The sequence below is a fragment of the Emiliania huxleyi genome (genome assembly GCF_000372725.1).
Source record: "Emiliania huxleyi CCMP1516 unplaced genomic scaffold EMIHUscaffold_63, whole genome shotgun sequence".
Taxonomy (NCBI): Eukaryota; Haptophyta; order Isochrysidales; family Noelaerhabdaceae; genus Emiliania; species Emiliania huxleyi.
The window spans coordinates 310,547-331,345 of record NW_005197273.1 but is presented as its reverse complement, the minus strand read 5'-3'; the positions used below and the strand labels follow the sequence as shown (position 1 = coordinate 331,345).

The 20,799-nt window shown below is 65.5% G+C and overlaps 5 protein-coding genes across 5 annotated transcripts in view; 2 read left to right on the top strand and 3 right to left on the bottom strand.

Annotated features, from left to right (window-relative positions):
* The window catches only part of EMIHUDRAFT_214951 (hypothetical protein), a gene marked incomplete at both ends in the record, with an annotated part of 7,526 nt that extends 6,293 nt beyond the window's left edge, over positions 1-1,233 (bottom strand). The window contains 2 exons of the mRNA XM_005763496.1: positions 408-540; positions 646-1,233. Coding sequence (XP_005763553.1) covers positions 408-540; positions 646-1,233 — 721 coding nt within the window. The remainder of the gene's footprint in view (positions 1-407; positions 541-645) is intronic.
* A 1,018-nt stretch (positions 1,234-2,251) lies between these two features.
* EMIHUDRAFT_437688 (hypothetical protein) lies at positions 2,252-2,664 on the top strand (the record flags this gene model as incomplete). Its single annotated transcript, XM_005763495.1, has 1 exon — positions 2,252-2,664. A coding segment is annotated over exon 1 (405 nt), but the record flags the coding sequence as incomplete, so codon positions are not given.
* A 93-nt stretch (positions 2,665-2,757) lies between these two features.
* EMIHUDRAFT_465114 (hypothetical protein) lies at positions 2,758-5,942 on the bottom strand (the record flags this gene model as incomplete). The annotated part of the gene is made up of 4 exons (XM_005763494.1): positions 2,758-3,005; positions 3,084-3,573; positions 5,357-5,593; positions 5,754-5,942. 3 exons carry the CDS (start codon positions 5,940-5,942, stop codon positions 3,157-3,159), a joined length of 843 nt encoding a protein of 280 aa, XP_005763551.1. The 3' UTR covers positions 2,758-3,005; positions 3,084-3,156.
* An 8,292-nt stretch (positions 5,943-14,234) lies between these two features.
* EMIHUDRAFT_104884 (hypothetical protein) lies at positions 14,235-14,901 on the bottom strand (the record flags this gene model as incomplete). The annotated part of the gene is made up of 2 exons (XM_005763493.1): positions 14,235-14,363; positions 14,644-14,901. The coding sequence occupies 2 exons, from the start codon at positions 14,899-14,901 to the stop codon at positions 14,235-14,237; spliced, it is 387 nt and encodes a 128-aa protein (XP_005763550.1).
* A 482-nt stretch (positions 14,902-15,383) lies between these two features.
* EMIHUDRAFT_104883 (hypothetical protein) lies at positions 15,384-19,816 on the top strand (the record flags this gene model as incomplete). Its single annotated transcript, XM_005763492.1, has 8 exons — positions 15,384-15,434; positions 15,628-15,999; positions 17,011-17,405; positions 17,475-17,562; positions 17,631-17,853; positions 19,209-19,285; positions 19,388-19,472; positions 19,791-19,816. 8 exons carry the CDS (start codon positions 15,384-15,386, stop codon positions 19,814-19,816), a joined length of 1,317 nt encoding a protein of 438 aa, XP_005763549.1.
* Between the last annotated feature and the right edge of the window lie 983 nt (positions 19,817-20,799).

The window sequence follows — 20,799 nt, the reverse complement described above, 5'->3', positions numbered from 1 at the left end:
GCGCCGCCCCACTTCCGCCGTCCCGCCCTCTGCGGCCGTCTCCCCCGCCGCCGCCGCTGCGGCTGCGGCCGCTTCCGCTGGCGGCGACGATGACGTTCTGACGCCGTCCTCGTGCGCCTGCGCGGATGGGGCGTGAGTCATACGGGCTGAACAGTGAGACTGCGAGCGTCTTGCCGAGATGTGCAGCCGAGAGACGGCCGAGAGATGGCCGAGAGATGGCCGAGAGATGGCCGAGAGATGGCCGAGAGATGGCCGAGAGATGGCCGAGAGGTGGCCGAGAGGTGGCCGAGAGGTGGCAGAGAGATGGCCGAGAGATGGCCGAGAGATGGCCGAGAGACGGCCGAGAGATGGCCGAGAGATGGCCGAGAGATGGCAAAGAGATGGCCGCGCTAGCAAGCCTCCCTCACGCGCCTGCTCCTGCCCGCGCGGCCGCTTCTGCGCGCCGCCGCGGTACACGGGTCTGCCGAGGAGGTCCCCGCCCTCGCCCGGCCCGCCGCAGCTGATCGTCGGCGCGACGAAGCTCAGCAGCTGCGGCGGAGCCTCAACACTCGGGAGCTGCGCAACACTCGGCAGCTGCGCCGGCGCATCGGCAGAGGCGGAGGTGGAGGTGGAGGCGGAGGCGGCGGCACTGTGTGGGACGCGCACGCCGTCGTCGACGAGAAGGAGTGCCGCCACCCGCGTCCGCACCGCCGGCGCGCTCCGCACGCTCGCCACCGCCCTGCAGGCTGCCGCGGCGGGCGGACGTTTCTCGGAAGCGTCCGCCGCATCGCGAGACGGAGCCAGGACGACCTGGAGGCTGGCGCCGACTCTGCCTCCTCCCGCGAGGGAGAGGTGGAGCTGGACCGCGGCCGGCGTCGAGCCGCCCACCTCCGCCCGCGTGCGCAGCGACAGCCGCGCTCCGAGCGGGCAGGCCTCCAGCCGCGCAAAGACGAGACGCGACGACGTCGCGCGGCCGACGCGCGACCAGGCGGAGGCGCGGCGGCCGTGGAGCGCCTGCACGCGCACGGCAACCGGCTCCGCCGCGACGCCCGCAAGCGCCACCCTCAGCTCCGTATCCTCGCCCGCAGGCACCCTCTGCCGCCGCCACCGCCACCAGTCGTTTGCGCAGTACTCGACGACCCAGGCGGCGAGCGGCTGGCGCGTCGGCGAGAGCGACGGACTCCACCGCACGAGTAGCTCGGCGCCCGCCTCCCGCCGGACCACGTCGCACCGGTCGAGGCGGGGGGCGGGCATTGTTGGACGGGATGACGCAGCGCCGGCCCTGGCTGGACTGATGGGTTCGAGCTCCAAGCGATGAAGGACAAATTGCATGGTGTCCAGTCCGAGCCCGGGTCTGAACCTCCGGAAAAGAAATTCGTGCCGCGCCAACGAGACTGTCCCATCTTCGCTGGTTCGCCGAGGCTGGGCAGTCTCCGCCGGCCGCAGCCCGAAGACGCAGCCTTGCAGAGGACGCGTTAGCGGTCAGATGGGTCCAATTTTGAGCCTCGGAGGAGCTCCCGTTGCCTCACGGCGGCTGCTAGACGAGGGCCGGACGCCGGCGACTCAACTTTGATCCGGCGGCCTATTTATTGAGGGTGGCTTCACGACTCCGGCCCTCGCACGCGCCCACACGACCCCCTGGACCGGCCTGTCCGACCCACCCCTCTCGACGCGCACCACGCGCCCGACGCAGGAGCCGCGCGGAAGTCGGCGCTCGACGTCGCCGCTCGACCTCCGCCGCGAGAGGCGTCTCGCGGGGCCTGTTCGAGCGTAGTCAGGAGCGCCGCCGCTCCCCCTGGCCATGGGGCACGTGCGGGCCCTTGCCCGTGCCGCCCGTGTGCCGACACGGACCGTTTGACGCCGTCGGTTCTCTTCACACTCGCCCGCGCCTTCGGCCCGCCCGCCACGCCTCCCGCCCCCCGCGGCGACGCCCCGCCAGAGCGATTAATTGGCCGTCGACCTCCGTCCCCTCGTCTGCAGGGGCCGCTCTGCTGACTTGAGCTCTCCGCGGCGCGATTTCTGCAGTTGAGATCGCCTCCCGCCCGCCTCCCGCCCGCCTCGCGTGCCTCTGCTCTCCCGCCCCGCCCAAGCGGCGCCGCGCACGCGAGTCGCCCTCTCGAGGCGGAGCCCGTTCAATGTCGCGCTAAAAGCGTGATCGCGTCTCGTTTACGGTGCATACTCACAACCACGCACACCATGTCCCGCTCAGGCTCCTACCGGATAATCATACCCTCCACGACACCGGCGTACATGGCGACGGTCCCGTGCACCGGCGTACATGGCGACGGTCCCGTGCACCGGCGCCGTGCCGAGCCGTCCTCCTGCTCGGCAACCAGCTCCGCCGTGTCTCGATGCCGGCAGCATCCGGTGCGTCGCCGCCGGCGACACCGCCCGCTGCGGCGAGTGGCATGTGCGGTGGCGCGCCCTGCTGCGTGGCCGCCGCCGGCTCGGACGTGGCCGCGGCTGGAGCCGGGCCTGGGTCGGTCGCGGCCAGAGCCAAAAATGGAGCGCAGCTAGGGCTGCGCAGCGAACAGGAGCGAGTTCGCGCTGCGGTGCTCAGTACGGCGAGTTCGCTCTGCGGCCTGCTCGGGCTTTATCTCTCGCGTCTCGGCTGCGTTGGCTGCTAAAGTCTTTTTTATCGGTGCGTTTTAGCTGTTTTAGCAGCAAACGTCCGAATTCTGCAGCGATGACCGATCTGGGAGGCTTTCCGGCTTTGCCTTTTTTTGGTCTGGCTGTGGTCTCACAATTTGGTGCGAGAGACGGTCTCAGACCCAAAGAGAATGCAGAATCTAATGTTTTTTCACACACAACACAGACACAGACACTGCGCTCCCCTCAGCTCCCGCGCTGGCAGGGAGACGCGAGCCCTGACGGAGTCCGGTGGTGGGGGCCCGCCACGCAGCTATAGCGCCGCCCTACGCTGACATGGTTCGTGCTGAGCCGCCGCCGCCGCTCGCTCTCGAAGAGCGTCGCGCTGCTGCCCGTTCCCGGAGCGCAGAGCGCGAGTTTGGTGGTCAGGGCCTCGCCTGAGGGGGGGGGGGGGAGTGAGGACGTCACCGAGCGGGTGGGGCTGCCGGGAAGGTGGTGGGCGGGCGTGGATGCACCTCAAGTACGAGCGAGTAGCGGAAAGACCGCCCGCTACTCCGGCGGAAGAGTGCTCCCCCGCCGCCCCCTGGGTCACCCCGAGTGACCTCGCAGCCCACGCCGTGAGGCGCTGCTGCTGTCAGGGGATGTTGGGGGCGTGCAAAGCGGCTGGGAAGAGACGGCCAGGCTCCTCGCGGGCAAAAGACTGACGTGGCCGCCGCATTCAGCCTCCGGCGGGCCTCCGGCGGACGCCTGCGGCGTGACGCTCCGCGCGAACAGCCCCGTCTCGGAAGCGCTGCGGGACGGCCTCGCTTCAGCGTGCGCCTGCCGGGGTGGGGTGGTCACCAGATGAAATCGCGGCCGCAGCTGCTTCGAGGGGTGATTGAGGCCGGGCAGGAACGGCTTCTCCCGAGGTGCCCGCATCGAGTAGGCCGACGCCACAAGCAGGAGGGCTGCGTGGACCTCCTGGGCCTTCTTGGTCGGGTCGCTCCTCCTGGCATGGCGCTCGGCCTGCGAGCACGGGCGGAGCGAGCGGTGAGCGGGCATTGTGCCGCCGGGCGGGGAGCTCCGTCACCCTATCGCGGAGCTCTGGTCCCGCCCCTGGGCCGGGATGCGACCCACAATAAAACCCGTCCCACCCGAAGCGCATCTGCCGGGAACGGCCTGCTCGAAACGGAGGCGCGGCGCGGGCGGCGCGCGGGGCAAACGGGCGCACCTTGGGGGCTCCGAGGGGCTTGCGGACGGGCTTTCAGGCCAGCCGCGGACCGGCGCCGGGTTCTCTCCGCGCCGCGAGCCAGGCGGGGCCGAAGAGGAGGACGGACCGCTCAGTCTGCCATCGTGGCTCTGTGGCGCCCCAGAGACCTCGCAGGCAGGTTCAGACCCCCTGGTCCGAGCCTGGCTCGCGCTGGCATCCGGGATTGCATGGTGTGAGTGTGTGTGAGTGTATGGGGGATGCGCAGTGTGTGGGTGCTCACACCCATGTCTCACAGTGTGACGGCAGTCGCCGAGCAGTGTCGCTCACACAAGCCGCAGCACAAGTGACTGATGGCCAGTGAGGGCGAGCCCATCGCTGTCACAGCTGTGGCAGCCGCACAGTGGGCTGTGCCATCTGTGCAGAGTGTGTGAGCAGCAGAGGAGGAGCAGGCGCACATCGCTTCCAGGGAGGGGGGCGCCCTTCTCTCCACGCCCCACCCCCCCCCTAGCATGTGGCGAAGCCTCTGGGGGGGTCGGGACCCCCCCCCCTAGCATGTGGTGAAGCCTCTGGGGGGGGTCGGACCCCCCCCCTAGCATGTGGTGGGCACCCCCCAGCAGTTCGTGGGCTAGGAATAGCCGCCAGAGAGAGCCGATTTTGCCCCACAAAGTTGTGAAATCGTGGCTGAAAGTCCAATATTTTGGAGAATCTGGCCAGTCTCAAGGCTCATGTAGCTCCAACGGATAAGTTTCTTCGAAAAATGCTGCGAAATGAGTGTAAAATCAAGGGCCCGGAGGGCCCTGACCACGAGTCTCCCGGGGGGGGCCATGACCCCCACCCCCCCCTAGCATGTGGTGAAGCCTCTGGGGGGGTCGGGCCCCCCCCCCTAGCATGTGGTGAAGGTGCTGGGGGGGGTCGGACCCCCCCCCCTAGCATGTGGTGTGGAGAGAAGGGCGCCCCCCTCCCTGGAAGCGATGTGCGCCTGCTCGAGCTGCTCTCCAGGCTTCTGTCGCAAAGAGCTGCATGCCACCGAAGGCGCTGTCGAGGTTCGCCGAGCGCGGCGCAGGTTGGGGGCGACGAGCGCGTTGGACTTTTCACTCCGGACAAAGACAGTGGCACGCGCCGGCGTGCCACTGTCTTAGCGGCGAGGCGCGGGACCGTCTGTGGCGAAGTGGGTCGCGTCCCCCGATTTCCTCAACTCACGGCCCGTCGTATCTCGTAAAGGGTGTGGACCGCCCGCGGCGCCAGCGACGTATTTTTCGTAGAATTCGCCGGGTCGTGAAGCGTCACGCGCTCGACCTCGGTCATGGCACTCTGCTGCGAGCCCATCGGTTCCATGTGGCCTCGTTTGCGCGAAGACTTCTTGGGTGCCTCAAAGTCGCATTTGTGGACGTGGCACTCGCGCGTCGAGCGGCCGGGACGGAACTCGGAAGCTCGGCAGCTTAGAGGCGCTTCGTGCAGCAACGAAATCATGCGAAATGCTGGCGCGCGTCGTACTAGGCACTTCAAGTTTGCGGCCACGCTAAGACCCACGGCCAACCTCCTAGTCTACTCTAGCTACTCTTCCCTTGGCCTCTTCATGCCGCCGCCGCCCGGCATCACCTTTTCGCATGCAACCTCATAATGAGCCAGCGCAATCGCCTTGTCCGGCACCTTTAGCTCGCCGCCGTGTACGTCGCGGTTGGCGTCGTCGACAATCTCGGCCATTTTGTCGGCCCACAGCTTGGTGAGGAGCTTGAAGACGCGCTTCTGCGCCTTGCCCTTGCCCGTGAGCGCCATGTCGGCCAACACGTTGGACGTCGTCAGCGCGACAAAGGGCTTTTTGATGGCCAGGACGTCCTAAATTGCCGCGCGCCCTCGCGAATACCTCGTAATCGGCCGCGCTCATCGCCGCGGTCCGCTCGTCGGCAAACCGCATGCGCTCGATCCGCCGCGCGTCGGCGCGATCATTGCTTCCGCTCGGCCCGCCGCCGCTGCTGCTTCCTCGCCAATCATCCACCTCCTCATCGTCCTGCTCCGCCGCATCGTCCACCCGCAGCTGCAGCTTCTCCGCATTCTCGACCGCGTCGAACTGGCTGCGTACCTCCGGATGCGCATCGAGCAGCGCCTCGAGCTGCTTACTCGGCTGCTTTGGCGGCTTCTTGCAGGCGCGCACGGCGGCCGCCACGTCGGCACGCTGCCATTTCATGAGCGTCCGGAGCACGAGCTGGGCGCACTCGCGTCGGGTAATGGCTGGAGCGCGTCGCCGTAGACGAAGAGCTGCTGGCGTAAATCGGCTCGTCGAGGTTGGAGAAGGGGAGGGGGGATGGGCGGCGGCGAGGGGGTCAGAGCCAACAGTGCGTACGGGGTAGCCACCACTTTCCTGCCTCACAAGGGCGGGGCTGTCCCGGAAAGTGAGAAACGCCGGGCAGCGTGGTGCACAACTTCACCCTCCCATATGTATTTTCGTTCGCTTCTCCCTCGGGCTGTTCCATCTCCTCATATCCTTCCCACCTAGGCGGGGCGGGGGCCGGCGGGGCGCGGGGTGCGGGGTGCGGGGTGCGGTGCGGTGCGTGCAATCGTGTGTTTGGCGTCATGTTGTGTGTGCCTTCGCTTGTTTCTATTAACAACGAAGTCTAGCTACAAAAAACCTTGAGCGGCGCAACTGTTTTTTCGCCCTTTGCTCTTTGTGTGTGTGTGTGTGTGTGTGTGTGTGTGTGTGTGTGTGTGTGTGTGTGTGTGTGTGTGTGTGTGTGTGTGTGTGTGTGTGTGTGTGTGTGTGTGTGTGTGTACTCACCCTTTGCTCTTTGTGCCCGCGTTTTGTGTTTCATTTGGCTCTTCTTTTATATCCTGCTGCGTCGTCGGATCCTCTATACACGCGTGTAATTTACCAGTTCCCTCTCACGACGCTGGGCACGGGACTGGCGCGCACTGGCACTATTTTAGAATTTTACCAGCCGCGCAACGCTGGCACGGGCGCACTGGCACTAACAAAGGCCAAAAAGAATTCCCGAACTCACCCTGCGCGCAGGAGTCTCCACACCCGGACACGGGCAGGAACCCCATGGCATTCGAAGTGCAAGGCCCACAATTCACGGGGGCAACAAGAAGAGTGCCCCGACTTGTCAGTCACCCTCGGAGTAGGGCGGGGCCACTCTGACACTGCAGACCCACCGCGGCCCTCGCGGTCTCTATTCTCATGCCGCCTCGTCTTCAGTAGCCGAAGCCTCGCCGCCCGCCGGGAGGCCGGCCTCGGGGTGCGCCTGCGAAACAGGTTTCGTGGCTTGAGAGGGGCCCCTCTAGCTACCCGAGCCGGCACAAGCACCAGCGCTGGCACCGCCGCCAGCATCACCGGCGCCTGGACTTGGCTCCAATCTCCTTCTGTCTTCTACAGTTTGACACCTGCTCCTCCGCGTCGAAGCAGGAGAAGGCAAATCCCGTGGCGTAGGGCGAGGGCAGCTCGTACAAGGCGGCGCTGCCTTCGATCGCGCCCTCGGCCTGCGCGCTTGTGGTGACGGTGCCAGCGGTCCTGGGTAGTGGGGGAAATGGTGATTTTTGAATGAACGCCTCGCGCAAAACCACCGCTACCATGCCAAAGAAGACCCTTGTGGGCTATCCAGAACACCTAAGATCATGCCCTGGCTCTAAAGTGGGCCCGAGATACGCCAGCTAAACCCCGGATTTTTTCCGGCAGCGGGCCACACATGGCCGGCTACCCAAGCGGGTCGCACGGAGACACGGGAAGGCTGCCGCAAGCCGCCTCCGGGTGCAGGGGCCCGGCGCGGTGGGCGGGGGCAACGACCCGGTAGCTGGCCGCGCCTCTCCCCCCCGCCCGTCGCCGCTGCACCCCTTGCCGCGGCCCTCGTCGCTGCTGTAGCGACAACAGCGGCACGAGGTCAGAACGCGGCCTCGGAGAGCTCGAGCGAAGGCGCCGACGGTGGCAGCCGTGGTAGTGGTTTATGGTAGAAGGCTCCTGAGCCGTCGGGCACCACGCTCGACGTCGCCGAGCAGCCGCACCTGTCGCGAGCGCCTGCGCGTCGGGCGCTGCCGGCTCGACCTCCATTTCCGGCGAGGTGTCGGGCGCGGCGAGCGGCTCCGGCGCCTCGGTGGCGACCGTGGGCTCGGTGGTCGCCTTGGGCTGCCTGTGGATGTTGTCGTTGGCTGATTTCTTATGCTTCTTGCCCGTTCGGCCGAGGCCTCGGTTGCGAGGCATCTCGGTACACGCGACGGCAGCACGACGTACACGACGAGGACGGCTCCTTGATGGCGACCTGCAGCAGGAGAATGCGCATGTTTGGAGCGTGGTAGCGGACGCATTGGGCCTAGCCCGGGGCCGTGGCGTGTACCGAGAGGCTGGTCTACCGAACACTTTTGGTGCACACCTGCCCAGAAGAGCGGAGCCATTTCCCCCACTATCCTGGGGTACCCGTCCCGCTTGCCATTGCGCTGACCGGGCGTCGAGAAGCTTTGGCCAACCAATCCGTGAGGGAGCGAGCGCCCCGCGGCGCTGTCGCCCGCGGCGATCGCGACGTCGATGCGGTGCTTGGGCCCGCTGATGTGGTTGTACACATAGTTGCCTGTGGGGGTTCACGGCCGACGAGGTGATGCAGACCTCTCGCCCGACCTCCGCGTCGGGCGAGGACGACGACGAGGACACCGACCGCTCTGAGGAGTATTCCGACGGTGGGAGGGTGTCCGACTAGCTGGCCTCACCAATATCTTACCTTCTGCCCCCCTCCTGCGAGACCCACCAGGCTAGATGGAGTAGTCAGATGAAGATTCATCTGCCCCACACAGCCCCTTACCCCTTCACCCTCGCCTCGCTGCTTGCTCAATGGTGTTTCTGAACATGTAGACGTCCACGCTGTGGGGGTTGTGTGCGGGTTGTGTCTGGGAGGGAGGGAGTGGGGTGCAGGTTGCTCACCCACGGCACCGGGCCGGTGCTTGCACTTTGAATGCCCTGGGGCTCCTGCCCGTGTCCCGGGCGTGGAGATGCGAGAGTCGCCCCCCCTTGCCCCGGCCGGCGCGGCCGCGCCTCGCCGCTAAGCGCTATGACGGCCACACGACCGCCAGCTCCGAAGATGCAGCTCAGGGAGTGAGTTAGTGGCAAAACCGCGGAACGGAAAATGGCGTTTAATTTCGCGCAACTGCTGTCCGCCGCCGCCTGCGGCGGCGCTCCGCGCCGCTTGGGGCGCCTGCGGCGCACACATGGGCGCGCTGCGCGCGCCTTGTTTTTGGGGGTCTACCAGCACCAAAATGCAAAAAATTGCCTTTTTTGAGACAGAGAACACTAAGGAATAAGGTGAATACATGTATACCTTAAGGTACAGAGTATGTCGGTATACGGTGTACGAGGCGAAACTCCGAAAAGCCGCTGATCGGGGGGAAGGCAGAAGCGCAAAGAGCGGGAAGGGGGGTTGGGAGACATCAACACAGAAAACTAGGGAATACGCCTAATGCATGGGAGCGGCTAGAGCAACCGCTGCGCAAAGGCCAGGCCGCCCACCACGCCGCCGGCAAAGCCCGGGTGCCGCTGCACAAAGGGCGCCACCTTGGAGCCCATCAGCTTCGAGTCCTGCGGCAGGAACAACACCGCTTACAGGGGCCAGCGGGCGTGTGACTAGGCGTGTGAGGACGGGTGGCGAGGGCGCACGGCACGACGCGTCAGGAGCCGGGGTGTGGGAGAGAAGAGTCTCGCGCCGTGTCTTCACACCACCGCGCGTGAGCAGCGCAACTCGAGCAGGCACGTGTCCGGGTGTGTCCGGAGGAGGCCGCCATCGCTTAGACTCCCCCGCGTCACTACTGTGCCTCCCCCGTGTCCTGCAGCCTGCCGTTTGTGTGCGCCGTCCGTGCCGCGCCCTGTGCCCCCCCCCCCCCCCCAAGCGTACCCAATGGGCACCCAGTGGGCACCCAGTGGGCACCCCACTGTCCGGCTGCCACAACAGATAATCTCGGGTAATCTCCGCGAGGCGGTGGCGGAGACCTCGAGCGTGAGGCTGCCGTCGCCGTCCATGTCGAGCGAGCCGGCGTGCGCGCTCGCCTGCGGAGGATCGTGGAAGGTGGTAGGAAGATGCTAGGAAGGTGCGGAAGGTGGTAGGAAGGTGTTAGGAAGGAGTGGTGGTGCGGTGGTAGGACGGCGCTGGGAAGGTTCTCGGAAGGTTCTCGGAAGGCTCTGGGGCGCGCGCGCGGCTAATGCAGTGGCGCGCCGTCTCTTGCAGCGCTCGCACCGCCACGCGTGCGCCCGCGTGCACGCCATCGGGCGTCACCTTCGGTGCAGTAAAGGGCGCGTCACTCATTCATTCTCTGCTGTGTACAGTTGACGCCGCACTGACCGCCAACCCTCTCGTGAGATGGCCAACCCCTCTGCTGAGATGGCACACACCGCCTCGTGTGTGTGTCTGCCCCGTGTGTGCTCCGCGTGTGTGCGTGTGCCTCGCCGTCCGTGCTAGGACCTGTCTAAGACTGACTGGCTGATTCTGCAGCCAAGAGGCCTCACCCAGTTCTGGTGTAGCGCAAGCCCTGTCCCAAGCGCGCCAACCACCGCCGCAGTCACGATGGCTCCCTGCGGCACGCAAGCGCGGGGGCGGTGGGTGCTCCTGCCAGGCGGCCGGCTCGACGCGCGGAGGAGAGGAGACCGGGAGGCGACCTGTCCTTCCTAGAGAGAACCGTCCTAGAGCCTTCCTAGAGGAGAGCGGGCGGCGACTGTCTGTGTGCTACTGCTCTGCTGCTGCGCGAAGGGAGGGTTTGGGAGGAGCAGGCCAGAGACAGAGGAGCGGGGGCGGAGGGAAAGCGGCCCACAGGCGAACGATGGGCGGAGGCTCGTGCGCGCGGCGGGCGGTGCGAGGCCGCTGGCGAGCCTGCAGCTTCCGGAAGAGCCATCCCGCCACGACGCCGCACCCGACGCCGATCGCGCACTCGCCTCCTGCGGACGTGAGTACGGGCCAGACACATCGCGGGCTGGGTCGAGTGGGACGGGCGGCGCGTCGAGCTGCGGAAACGGCGGAGCCAGCACAGTGACGGCGAGTGGGAGGTAGAGATCGCGGCTGTGTGCTCCCGCGCCGTGGCCGCGAGTGATGTTGAGCGCCGACTCGATGAGGTGGTCGGCGTCGTGCTCCCACGAGAAGGCCGAGCACGAGCAGATTATCGCGAGGCTCACGAGCGAGGCGGCCCGGGCGCTCATGAGAGCTAACCGGCCGTGCTAACCGGCCGTGGCAGCGCCCAGCTGAGCAAGAAAAAGAATTCTACGAACACAAGCCCCTCTCACAGCAGACTGGCACGAACTAGCACCACAAAAGGCACAGGAAAAAGAATTCCATTCATTCTGCGTAAAAAGAAAACGAACGTGATGAAGCTGCACACAGGAAAACAGCACAAAATAAATCTAACACATATACAGGACCCAAAAGAAAATAGCTTTGCGACTCAAAAAGGGACGCACGAGGCAAATCTGATGTTGGCCAGTTCCAATAGGAGCGAGGCCTCTTCCGTTGGGGGACCGAGTTCATAGGAAACGAGGGTTTCCCATTGTGACCCGCTCCAGCGCGAGCGTGACACTGCACTTGGGCGCCGAGCGCCCGCGGCACAGACCTTGTGCAGGCCTCCCCTCATTGAGTGCACCGGTCCGGACCGATGGCGCTCGGTGTGGAGCAAGCAAGACCCCCCCCCCCCTCGGCGCGCGCTCGCCATTCCAACGGCCGCCAGGAGCACCAAGAGGACTCCTCATGGCTGCACTCAAGTGGGCTTCGACCGGCCTTGGCTGGGGGGGCGGGTTGTCCCGGCTGCGGACGCGTTCTGCAACGCCCGCTGGGCGTGGGTCAGCACCCCAAAACTGCCCCTCGGCGGCATACAGCACTGCCAGCCAGCCTCTTCCTCCTCCTAAGGGCTGTACTATAGGCCATATTGCGCCGCCTCCTACTGGCAGCCGGGCGGGCGCGCGCCGCGGGCGCCTCGGCGCGCGCACGGCTCGCAAAGTTCGAACGAGTACTGCCGCCCGGCCGCCTCAAGGCTGCCGGGCGGCAGTACTCGCCTCGCAAGGCGCGCACCGGCTGATCTGGCTGCTGCGCCGGCGGCCGCTGCGCTGGCCGCTGCTGCGCCGGCTGGCGGGCGGTACGGCCGCCGGCGGCCGCTGCACCCGCGCCTTCCCTCGCGGGCGCCGTCGCGCCGCGCGCGCCCAACTCTGCTGGTACACGGCACGCGTCGTCACACAGCCGCGGAGAATAGGCGGTGCAGCGCGCGAAGCGCGCGCGATCTCGTACTTTTAAGGCTGGATCCGGCCATTCCAAGGGTATACCTTTGAGAATCCCCAGCGTCCCACCCTCCTAGTCACACTCTCAATTTCTCGACTGGCCAACACAAAGTGCTGCGATCGGGGGTGGCCCATTTCTTTTTTCTTTCTTTTTTTGGGCCCTGTGGGCACCCTAACAGCGGTTCGGAACGCGAACGAATCTTGCGGCGCACCAGGAGTATGTACTGTCTAGCAACGACAGCTGACAACGCACAGGCGCTCCCACACGCTCGGCCAGATAGAAGACAGGGCTCTGATGCGGCGAGGCGAGAGGTCTGGTGAGGACCTCTCCGTGAGGACCTCTGGGTGTGAGGACCTCTTAGAAGTGAGGACCTCTGCACTGCCTCTGCAGCGTGCACCAGGCCCCGGCTTGTGTGTAGCAAGCTACGTCGACTGCCGACGACGCGACGAGCGACGCGGCGAGGACAAGAAGTATCTCATCGACTGGAAGATAATAAAACACAAAAAGGACCCGCTCATCCGCCTAAATTTCTACATCTGGTGAGGTCCTGCAGGCTCTTCTCTCCCGCGCTGCTAGCTTGTTCGATCAAGAAAAAGAATTTTCGGGACGCCAAGTGCTCCAGGTGGGAAGAATTCAATCGCAGACAACAAGGCGATGCAACTCACTCACGCACCATACACCATTCACCCCAAATCTACATGTAGCATACATCGATCCAGGAGAGGAGATCACATTCACGATTCCGCTCGTCAGGACAGTCAGCGGCAATTCTACATCTGTCTGGTGTGAGGACCTCTACGTCGGTGAGGACCTCTCCCCGTGAGGACCTCTGCAGGCTCTTCTCCGACTCCGTCCGTCCGCAGGGGTGGGCGTCGGTCTACGCGTGGCGCGCGGCCACTCCACATCACAAGCGCACAAAAGCAAGAGAGCCCGAGCACTAGAGCTCTAACTGAGGCCTTGGATGCCGCAGGCATCATGGAGAAGAGTCTCTCTTAAATATGGCGATGCGCGCAAGAGAAGCATTGATTGTTGCATCAACAGTTTTTGTAACTAACTAAGCAAAAGGACCTCGTGCTCGTGGTCCAACGGTGCTCTTCCAATAGGGCAAGCTCCTCCCTTGCCCGCCTGCCCCCCCCCCCCCCTGCCGCCCGCCGCGTTTTCGCGTCAGACCGCCCAACTTTTACCCTTTAGAGTCACGCGACCGTCGGCGCAGAGCGTATTCATCGACAGCCGTAATGCCAATCGCGGCCGCTCTCGCCCTCGCCGCCGTCCTCGGAGCGCCGGTAGACACCGCGGGCGCCAAGCCTGCCACCGCCGCCAGGTGCGTAGTGACCATCCGTCTCTTCACAAAAAAACGGGACACGTTCGAACACGTGGCCGCTGCCGGGCATGGCCTTCTCCGCCCTCCCTGAGCCTGACCTTCTCTGAAGTCGACACCCTCCCTGGGCCTGGCCTTCTCTGGACGCCAATTCCCCACGAAACGCAGGCGTGGGCTGCAGGGTCTCGTCGGCGCGTCTTACTGCACATACGCGCCCGACACCGCCTGCTACATCGACGGGTGGCCGGCATGCTGCAAGGCAGACTCTTGCCCGACGGTCAAACCCGGGTGCGAGATTGGGTACTCGCCGGAAGAGATGATCGCGCCAGTTCCTCCCCCGTGCTGCCTGTGCGGCGCAGATGGCTACTGCTTGAAGGATCCACTGCTGGGAGGACGGCGGGTGCTGTTCGGAGTGCGGCCCATCTGCTGCGAGTAAGTCCAGGCGGCGGCCCCGCCGCTGAGCGCGTTGAGTGCTGACGCTGATGTGTCTCTCGCAGTTCTTTCATCCAAGCGGGTAACAACGACGACCCGCTTTTTTGGGCGACGAGAGTCCGTCTGGCGGCAGCAGCGGGCGCGGCTCGCGCTCGGCGAGTCGGACGTCGGAGCGACAGTCGGTCTTGGGGCCAGCTCCCACTTGAGACACGAGAGAGCCCAAGTGCGTTTTGGGCTTTCGGCCTGTCTCGTGTCTGGGTGTTTCATGAAATGAAAAGTTTCTGTGCTAAATTTCTCTTCTGTCAAACTACGGCCAACAGCGAGAGCCGACGATAGACAGCAGATTACACGGCTCACTGGGAGACATCGCCTCAACGGGCTGGTCCAGGTACGACGCCCTCGACATCAAAACGATAAACGTGCCGCCGAAAACGTGCCGCCGAAAATCGAGCTGGGCCGGCTCTTCAGGAGGCTAAACGATAAACGTGCCGCCGAACCGAGCCTATTAGCCTCCGGACGGCTCCTGCCAGCCGGGCTGCCTCCTCCGCCCACGGAAGAAAGCTCGCATCAGCTCGGCCGCCGCCTCCTCCCTCACGCCGCCCTGCACCTCCAGGGTGTGGAAGGGGTGCTCCACCTACTCACAGCGACTGGGGTGGGGAGAGAGAGAGGGGGAGAGATAGGGAGGGAGGGAGGGAGGGAGGGAGGGAGGGAGGGAGGGAGGGAGGGAGAGAGAGAGAGAGAGAGAGAGAGAGAGAGAGAGAGAGAGAGATCGAGCAAAGCGAAGCGATCGAAAGCGCCAGCAAGTGTGAGCCGGGGAGTGGGAGAGAGAGAGAGAGAGGCAGCGAGGCAGGTAGACAGAGGGAGGTAGGGAGGGAGAGCAGTGACCGCGCCGGCGCACGCATCGCGCCATGCACAGCGCCGAGGCGGTCGTTGGGCGCGCCGTACACCAGCCGCTCCACGCGGAAGCCGTGCAGCGCGGCGTAGCACATCGGACACGGCTCCACCGTCACGTACAGCGTGCTCGGGCACGGGTCGCCCGCCGCGTCGGCGTTGAGCCTCCACCCGCCGTGCGACGCGGCGGCGGCGCGCATGCAGAGCATCTCGGCGTGGGCGGAGGCGTCCTGCAGCTCCTCGACGCGGTTGCGCGCGGACGCCACAACCTCGCCAGCCATCACCAGCACCGACCCGATGGGCACCTCGCCTGCATCGCGAGCCGCCGCAGCCTCTTCAAGCGCCAGGTCCATGAAGGCGGCGTCGGCGTCGTGCGGTGCGGCGGTCGCGGCCGCAGCCGCTCTGGCTACCGATGAGCCCGCCAGCGAGCGCAGCGTGCGCGGCCGGAGCGCGAGCTCGCGGATCGCCGCACCGAGGCCCATCGACGCCGCCAGTAGCATGCGACTCAGCTCGCAGCATGGGCGTACCCAGAAAAAGAATTTGCGGTCTTCACCGGGGTGGCGGCGTGCCGTCCTCCCATCCCTCCCTTTGGTTGTCCGTTTTCTTTCTTTTTTATATCTTTACGGCCTCGGTATATTCTTTCTCCGACAAACCACGCGAAACGAACGCCGCCGACGGTTGGCCGGCCCTAATGCAGTGCGCGGCACTGGCCTGAGGCCACGTCCTGGTCTCCACCTCACCGGGCTGCGTATTCCAAACACCAATGCTGCCGGCCTTTCGGCTGGAGCTCAAGACGCCAATCCTCCCTGGCCTGGTGCGCGCACACAGTGGCACTCCCCGCCCGCATCCCGCCCTGAGGCTCATGCAGCAACATCCCCGGACAGCCAAGCGCACACGGACCGACGGGCCCGGTTCCGATGGATCAGCGCAGCGCGCAGAGCACCAGCCACGCCCGCACGGTGGGGAGCCAGCCGAGGCTCGAGGCTCACCCGTCGACACCCCTCCAGGTCTGCGTGGGCAAGTTTGACGGGCAGAAGACGCCGTCGCTGGTGTGCGCGACCGCCGCGGGCAAGCTGTTCTGTCACACCCCAGGCGAGGCGCGTCCCGGCGAGGAGCTCCGCTACCTCAACATCAACCGGAAGGTTTCGTCACTCGCCTCGGGCCGGCTCGACCCATCGCTCGGTCGCGACATTCTGCTTGTGGGCACGCCGACAGCGCTGCTGGCTTACGACATTGCAGAGAACCGCGACGTCTTCTTTCGCGACGCGCCCGACGGCGCCAACGCAATTGTGGTGGGCCAGCTCGCGGGGACTGGCGCGGCGCTCGCACTGGTCGGCGGCAACTGCTCCATCCAGGGCTTAACCGATGCGAGTCGACCGGTGCGTGTCGTCGTGGTTTCGTATCAAGAATACTCACTCACTCACACTCACGGAGCTATAAGTGCCTCGCCGTCCTCGCAGGAGTCGTGCGAGGTAAGTTTAAATTCTTTCGCCCTTGTGCGAGGGAGTTCGTTTGTAAAATTCTTTCGCCATTCTAGGAATTCCACTGTTGGGCGCGCGCCACTGCGCTCGCCTGTCACCGAGGCCCCTCCACCCTCTCTACTCGCTGCCTACTCGCTGCCGCGAGGGAGGAGGGGAAGACGTCAGGCAGCTCTCACTCCGGTGATGAGCGCTTGAACGGAGGCCCCTCCCATGAAACCCGAGACCCCTCCCCCCCGCCCCGACCCCCCCCACCCCCTTGCTCCCCTCCCCCCCCTCGGGGGGGCCGAACTGAGGCGCCCGTGGGGACCCCACAATTCCCTTCCCCCCTCGGAGGGGGCCGGACGGAGGCGTACCCCGTGGGCCCCGCTCTTTCCCTCGCATAGCGGCCACTCTTCGGATCGCTGGTCGAGCGACCCGGGGGATGCCCCTCGCGCCTGACCCAGGCGCGAAAAACGAATCTGCGAGGCGAGGCCGCTCACGCGGCCCGATGGGGAGGAACGGGGCGAGCCCCCTCCAACCCACCCGCGCTAGGTCTCGGGGGACGAAGGGGTCACACCCGACGACCTCGGGAACTAGCCGGGGCAGTCGGAGAAGTGGCAACTCCGTGCACTGACGGTCGGCCGCCAGAAAACACGCCTCCGTGGCTCGGGTTACACCAATCCTCGCTACCCAACGCGGCCAAAGGATATCCACCTCGAGAACCTCGAGAGAGGAATTCCACCCGAGTAGAATTCTTCGCAGTGTGTCTGTGAATCCGATCACGGCGCTCCCTGTCGCCCCTACCGCCGCCGCCGCTCTCCCGGGGACAGGAGATAATATCGGCCGCCTCGTCGTCGAGCTGGTGCAGGATCGAGGATGAGGGAGGCGCCCCCTCCCTTCCCCGTCTTCTACTCCGTATCGACGCCGCAGCGCGGCGCGCGGCTACGCGCGTGGCTCGACCGTGGCGGCGACAACTGGTGCAGGATCGAGTTGCCGCCCATGCACCCACAGGACTTCGACGTGCGGTGGGAGCCTCCAGTTTACGGCTCGCCGGTCCGGATCTACCTCTCGCCCTCCACCAACGCCTCGTCGGCAGGCCCGCAGCCACCTCTCGCTAGCACCGCGTGGCCGCAGCTCCGGGTCGGCGGCGCGTCGCCGGACCAGCCGCTCTTCGTGCTCAACGCGCCGTACGGGAACCTGCGGAACCAGATTGAGAAGGGGCATCGCGTGGGCCGCGCAAAGTCCGGGCTCGGCTCGGGCCACAAAGTCGCCAACGCGTACTTCCACCTCCGAGCGATCCAGTACACACCTCGCCACACACGCCGGTGCCAGCCGTCAGAGAGAGCCCTCTCTCAGCGCGGGCTTTCCCCCCGGGGCCTTGCTGATGCGTATAGGTGCCTCGCCGCGAGGTGCCACCCGTGCCTCCAGCGCATCGGCGTCCACGCCGCCGCCGTGTTCGAGGCGACCCCGCCGACTGCACGTGTGCTGGGATGCGGTGTGGGGTGTGAGCAGCGCCTTCTGACTGGCGTGTTGTTGTTTGGCCTTTCTAGGACGATGTCGAGTACGTGCAGGGCAGCTCGCCCGGCGAGGCGGCCACGCTGCCGCAGCTGCTCCACGCCGCCGCCGCGCAGACCCGCGCCCGGGATGGAGTGACTAAGCTGCAGCTCGGCGTGGGGAACGCCGGCTCGGGGCAGGAGGTGAACGTGGCCAGCCGGAAGGCGTGCGCTGCACCGCGCTGCCCGCGCCTCACGCACACGCATCCGCGGGGCGTGGGTGCGCTGGCCATCAATGGACGGAGTCGGTTCCGCTCTACCCCAAGGCGCGATGCCACGAGCACACGCGCGGCGTGGCTGGCTGGCCGACGGCGAGGCTGCGTAGCCGAGACCTCGTCGCCGAGATGAGGTCGAGATGTGGTCGAGATGTGGTCGAGATGAGGTCGAGATGTGGTCGAGATGAGGCCGAGATGAGGCCGAGATGTGGTCGAGATGAGGTCGAGATGTGGTCGAGATGAGGTCGAGATGAGGCCGAGATGAGGCCGAGATGAGGCCGAGATGTGGTCGAGATGTGGTCGAGATGTGGTCGAGATGTGATCGAGATGTGGTCGAGATGTGGCGGAGATGTGGCGGAGATGTGGCGGAGATGTGGTCGAGATGTGGTCGAGATGAGATCGAGATGTGTGGTCGAGATTGAGCGAGATTGCTCGAGGCCAGGCGCGGCTCCTGGCGTGCTCGAACTACACCGACTCGCACGCGTACGTGCTGCACGCCTCGCACGCGCGCAAGATCGTGGCGGCGCACGCGTCGCTCGTCGAGCACGGCGGCCGCGGCAGCCGGAGGTGTGGGTCAAAAGCCCTGTTGGGCCACGCCTCGCCTCCGACGTTTGGGCAGAGATTGTTTTTGCTGTGACCCAGGTGCGTCAATCCGTGGGGGCATGTCTCGTGCGCCTCCGACCCGGGAACTCCGAGACTTCTTCAAGCAGTGCGACCGCCGATCTGCAATGCGAACTCACACACATGATGTGGTGCACAGGCATCCTCCGAGACTTCTTCAAGCAGTGCGACAAAGCGCTGCCCGCCCTCCACCCGAGCCACGACAAGCTCCGCTGCTCGGGCAGCGAGACGAGCCGAGATGAGCCGAGATCGAGCCGAGATGAGCCGAGGTCGAGCCGAGATCGTGAGCCGAGATCGTACAAGAGCGTCGAGATGCGTGACAGAACTGGCCGCTCGTACCCCGCGAAGGCGCACAGTCAGCTGGTTGTACCTCCCCTTGCCTTGCCCCCCTAGGCCTCGCCCTCGCCGGCCAGCACACGCCGTGGTCGCTCAAGCACAACAACGACGACGCCTTCCGCATGGATTCTGACGAGGGCGCGCCATCCGCACGCACGCACGCACGCACGCACGCACACACACACACACACACACACACACACACACACACACACACACGCACACGCACACACGCACGCACGCACGCACGCACGCACGCACGCACGCACGCACGCACGCACGCACGCACGCACGCACGCACGCACACACACACACACACACGCACACGCACACATAGCTCCGGCGCAGGCACCGACGTGTAGGCAACACCTTGAATAACCACATCAACTGTTAATTGCTATAGGCACCGACGTGTACCCCGTCATCGCCGCGCTGCAGCGGGCCATCTTTGAGAATGCGAAGAACCGCAGCCGGATGCGCGTGAGCCTGAGGGCGCTGAGGCGGAGACGAGCCGAGACCAGCCGAGAGAGGAGAGAGCCGGGAGGAGCCGAGAGGAGCGTGTCTCTCGTCTAGCGTCCCCAGGCGCGCACGCTCGCAGGGAGGCGCGACTCGCTGACACACATGGCTGCCGCGCTTTTGGTGCAGGCGGGACGGGATGCCGCGCAAGGTGCGCGGCACGCACGTGATGAAGACGTGAGGCTGGAGTGTGAGGCAGGGGTCGCCGCTGTGGTCCTCGCCGCACAAGTCAACACGATGCCGCACATGATGAGGGCGCACCTTACGGTCGGAGGACGCCGCAGGCCGCCTGGGCGGGGCGGTCGCGGTGTCCGGTGAAGTCTGAAGAGACGCGTGTGCTGAGTTGCCTTACGGATTGCGGGCGCCATGTGAGCGGGGAGAGCTCTGCTATCGAGCTTTTAAATTGACGGCGCTCTCTCTCCTCACTCCCCCCTGCCCTGGAATCGCGTACAAGCTGTGGGTACCGTAGGCCACACATTAGGTCTAGAGCCGTAGCTCACACCCCGTAGCCGTACAAAAACAAATCCGCGCCAATGAGGATCTGCATTTTTTTAATTTACCGGCCACACTACCCCTAATCTCCTATGCCCCCTATCACTGATACCTATCCCGTAATAGAAAAAGGCTGAAAACGAGGTCAGCGTTACGCTGAGTAGCAATATCGGCTGTCGCAGATGCCAAAGGTTGCCAGTTCGCTGGACAATGATGATGGCAGCAACCAGCCGTAGGGCCTCAAAACTCGAAAGACACCCGAGCCGCAGCCTGACAGAGACGCCGGGTAACGCTGCCAGCAGACCCCCGGCGCATATGCTGATTGTGACCAATGCGAGCACCTGGAGCGGGGCGCTCACCCATCTCTCTAGTTCCTTCTCGAACTGGATCGGATCACTTGTGCAAGCGATGGCGACCCTGACTAGGTGGGATAGAAGGAGGAGGACACTACCCAGCTGAGCTGCCTTTCGCGCCTCGCCCTTCCACCATGCCATCACCCACAGGATGACTTCCAACATTACGAACAAGAAGAAGAGATCAGCCTTCTGGAGGCAGGCGGCTGCAAGACCGAGGATCAGAGCGCCACAACCGTTTCCGAGGCCTTGGGAAGGCATCGCGTGATTCCCCGCGGGCGGGGGCGAGGGCGGCAGTGAGTGAGGATGAGTGCCGAAGCGGCGGGCGGCGGGGTCATCGGAGGCGTCCGCACTCGTCTGAGGGATAGAGGGCGCCGCGCCGTGGGACGGCGCAAGCTGCACTATTGCTGCTGCTGCTGCTGCGGCTCCTGCGGCCGCTGCTGCCTCTGCTGCCGCTGCTGCTGTCGCTGCTGCATCTGCTACTGCTGCCGCTGCTTGCTCAGTGGCGACGAGCGAAGAGTGCAGCTGCGCCACAGAGGCGAGCGGGGCCGGCGGCACGCCCATCGTTGCCGATAGGAGCTGCCACCGCACCACGAGCTCGGCCTGCGGCAGGGGGCAGCAAGCTAGCAGTGA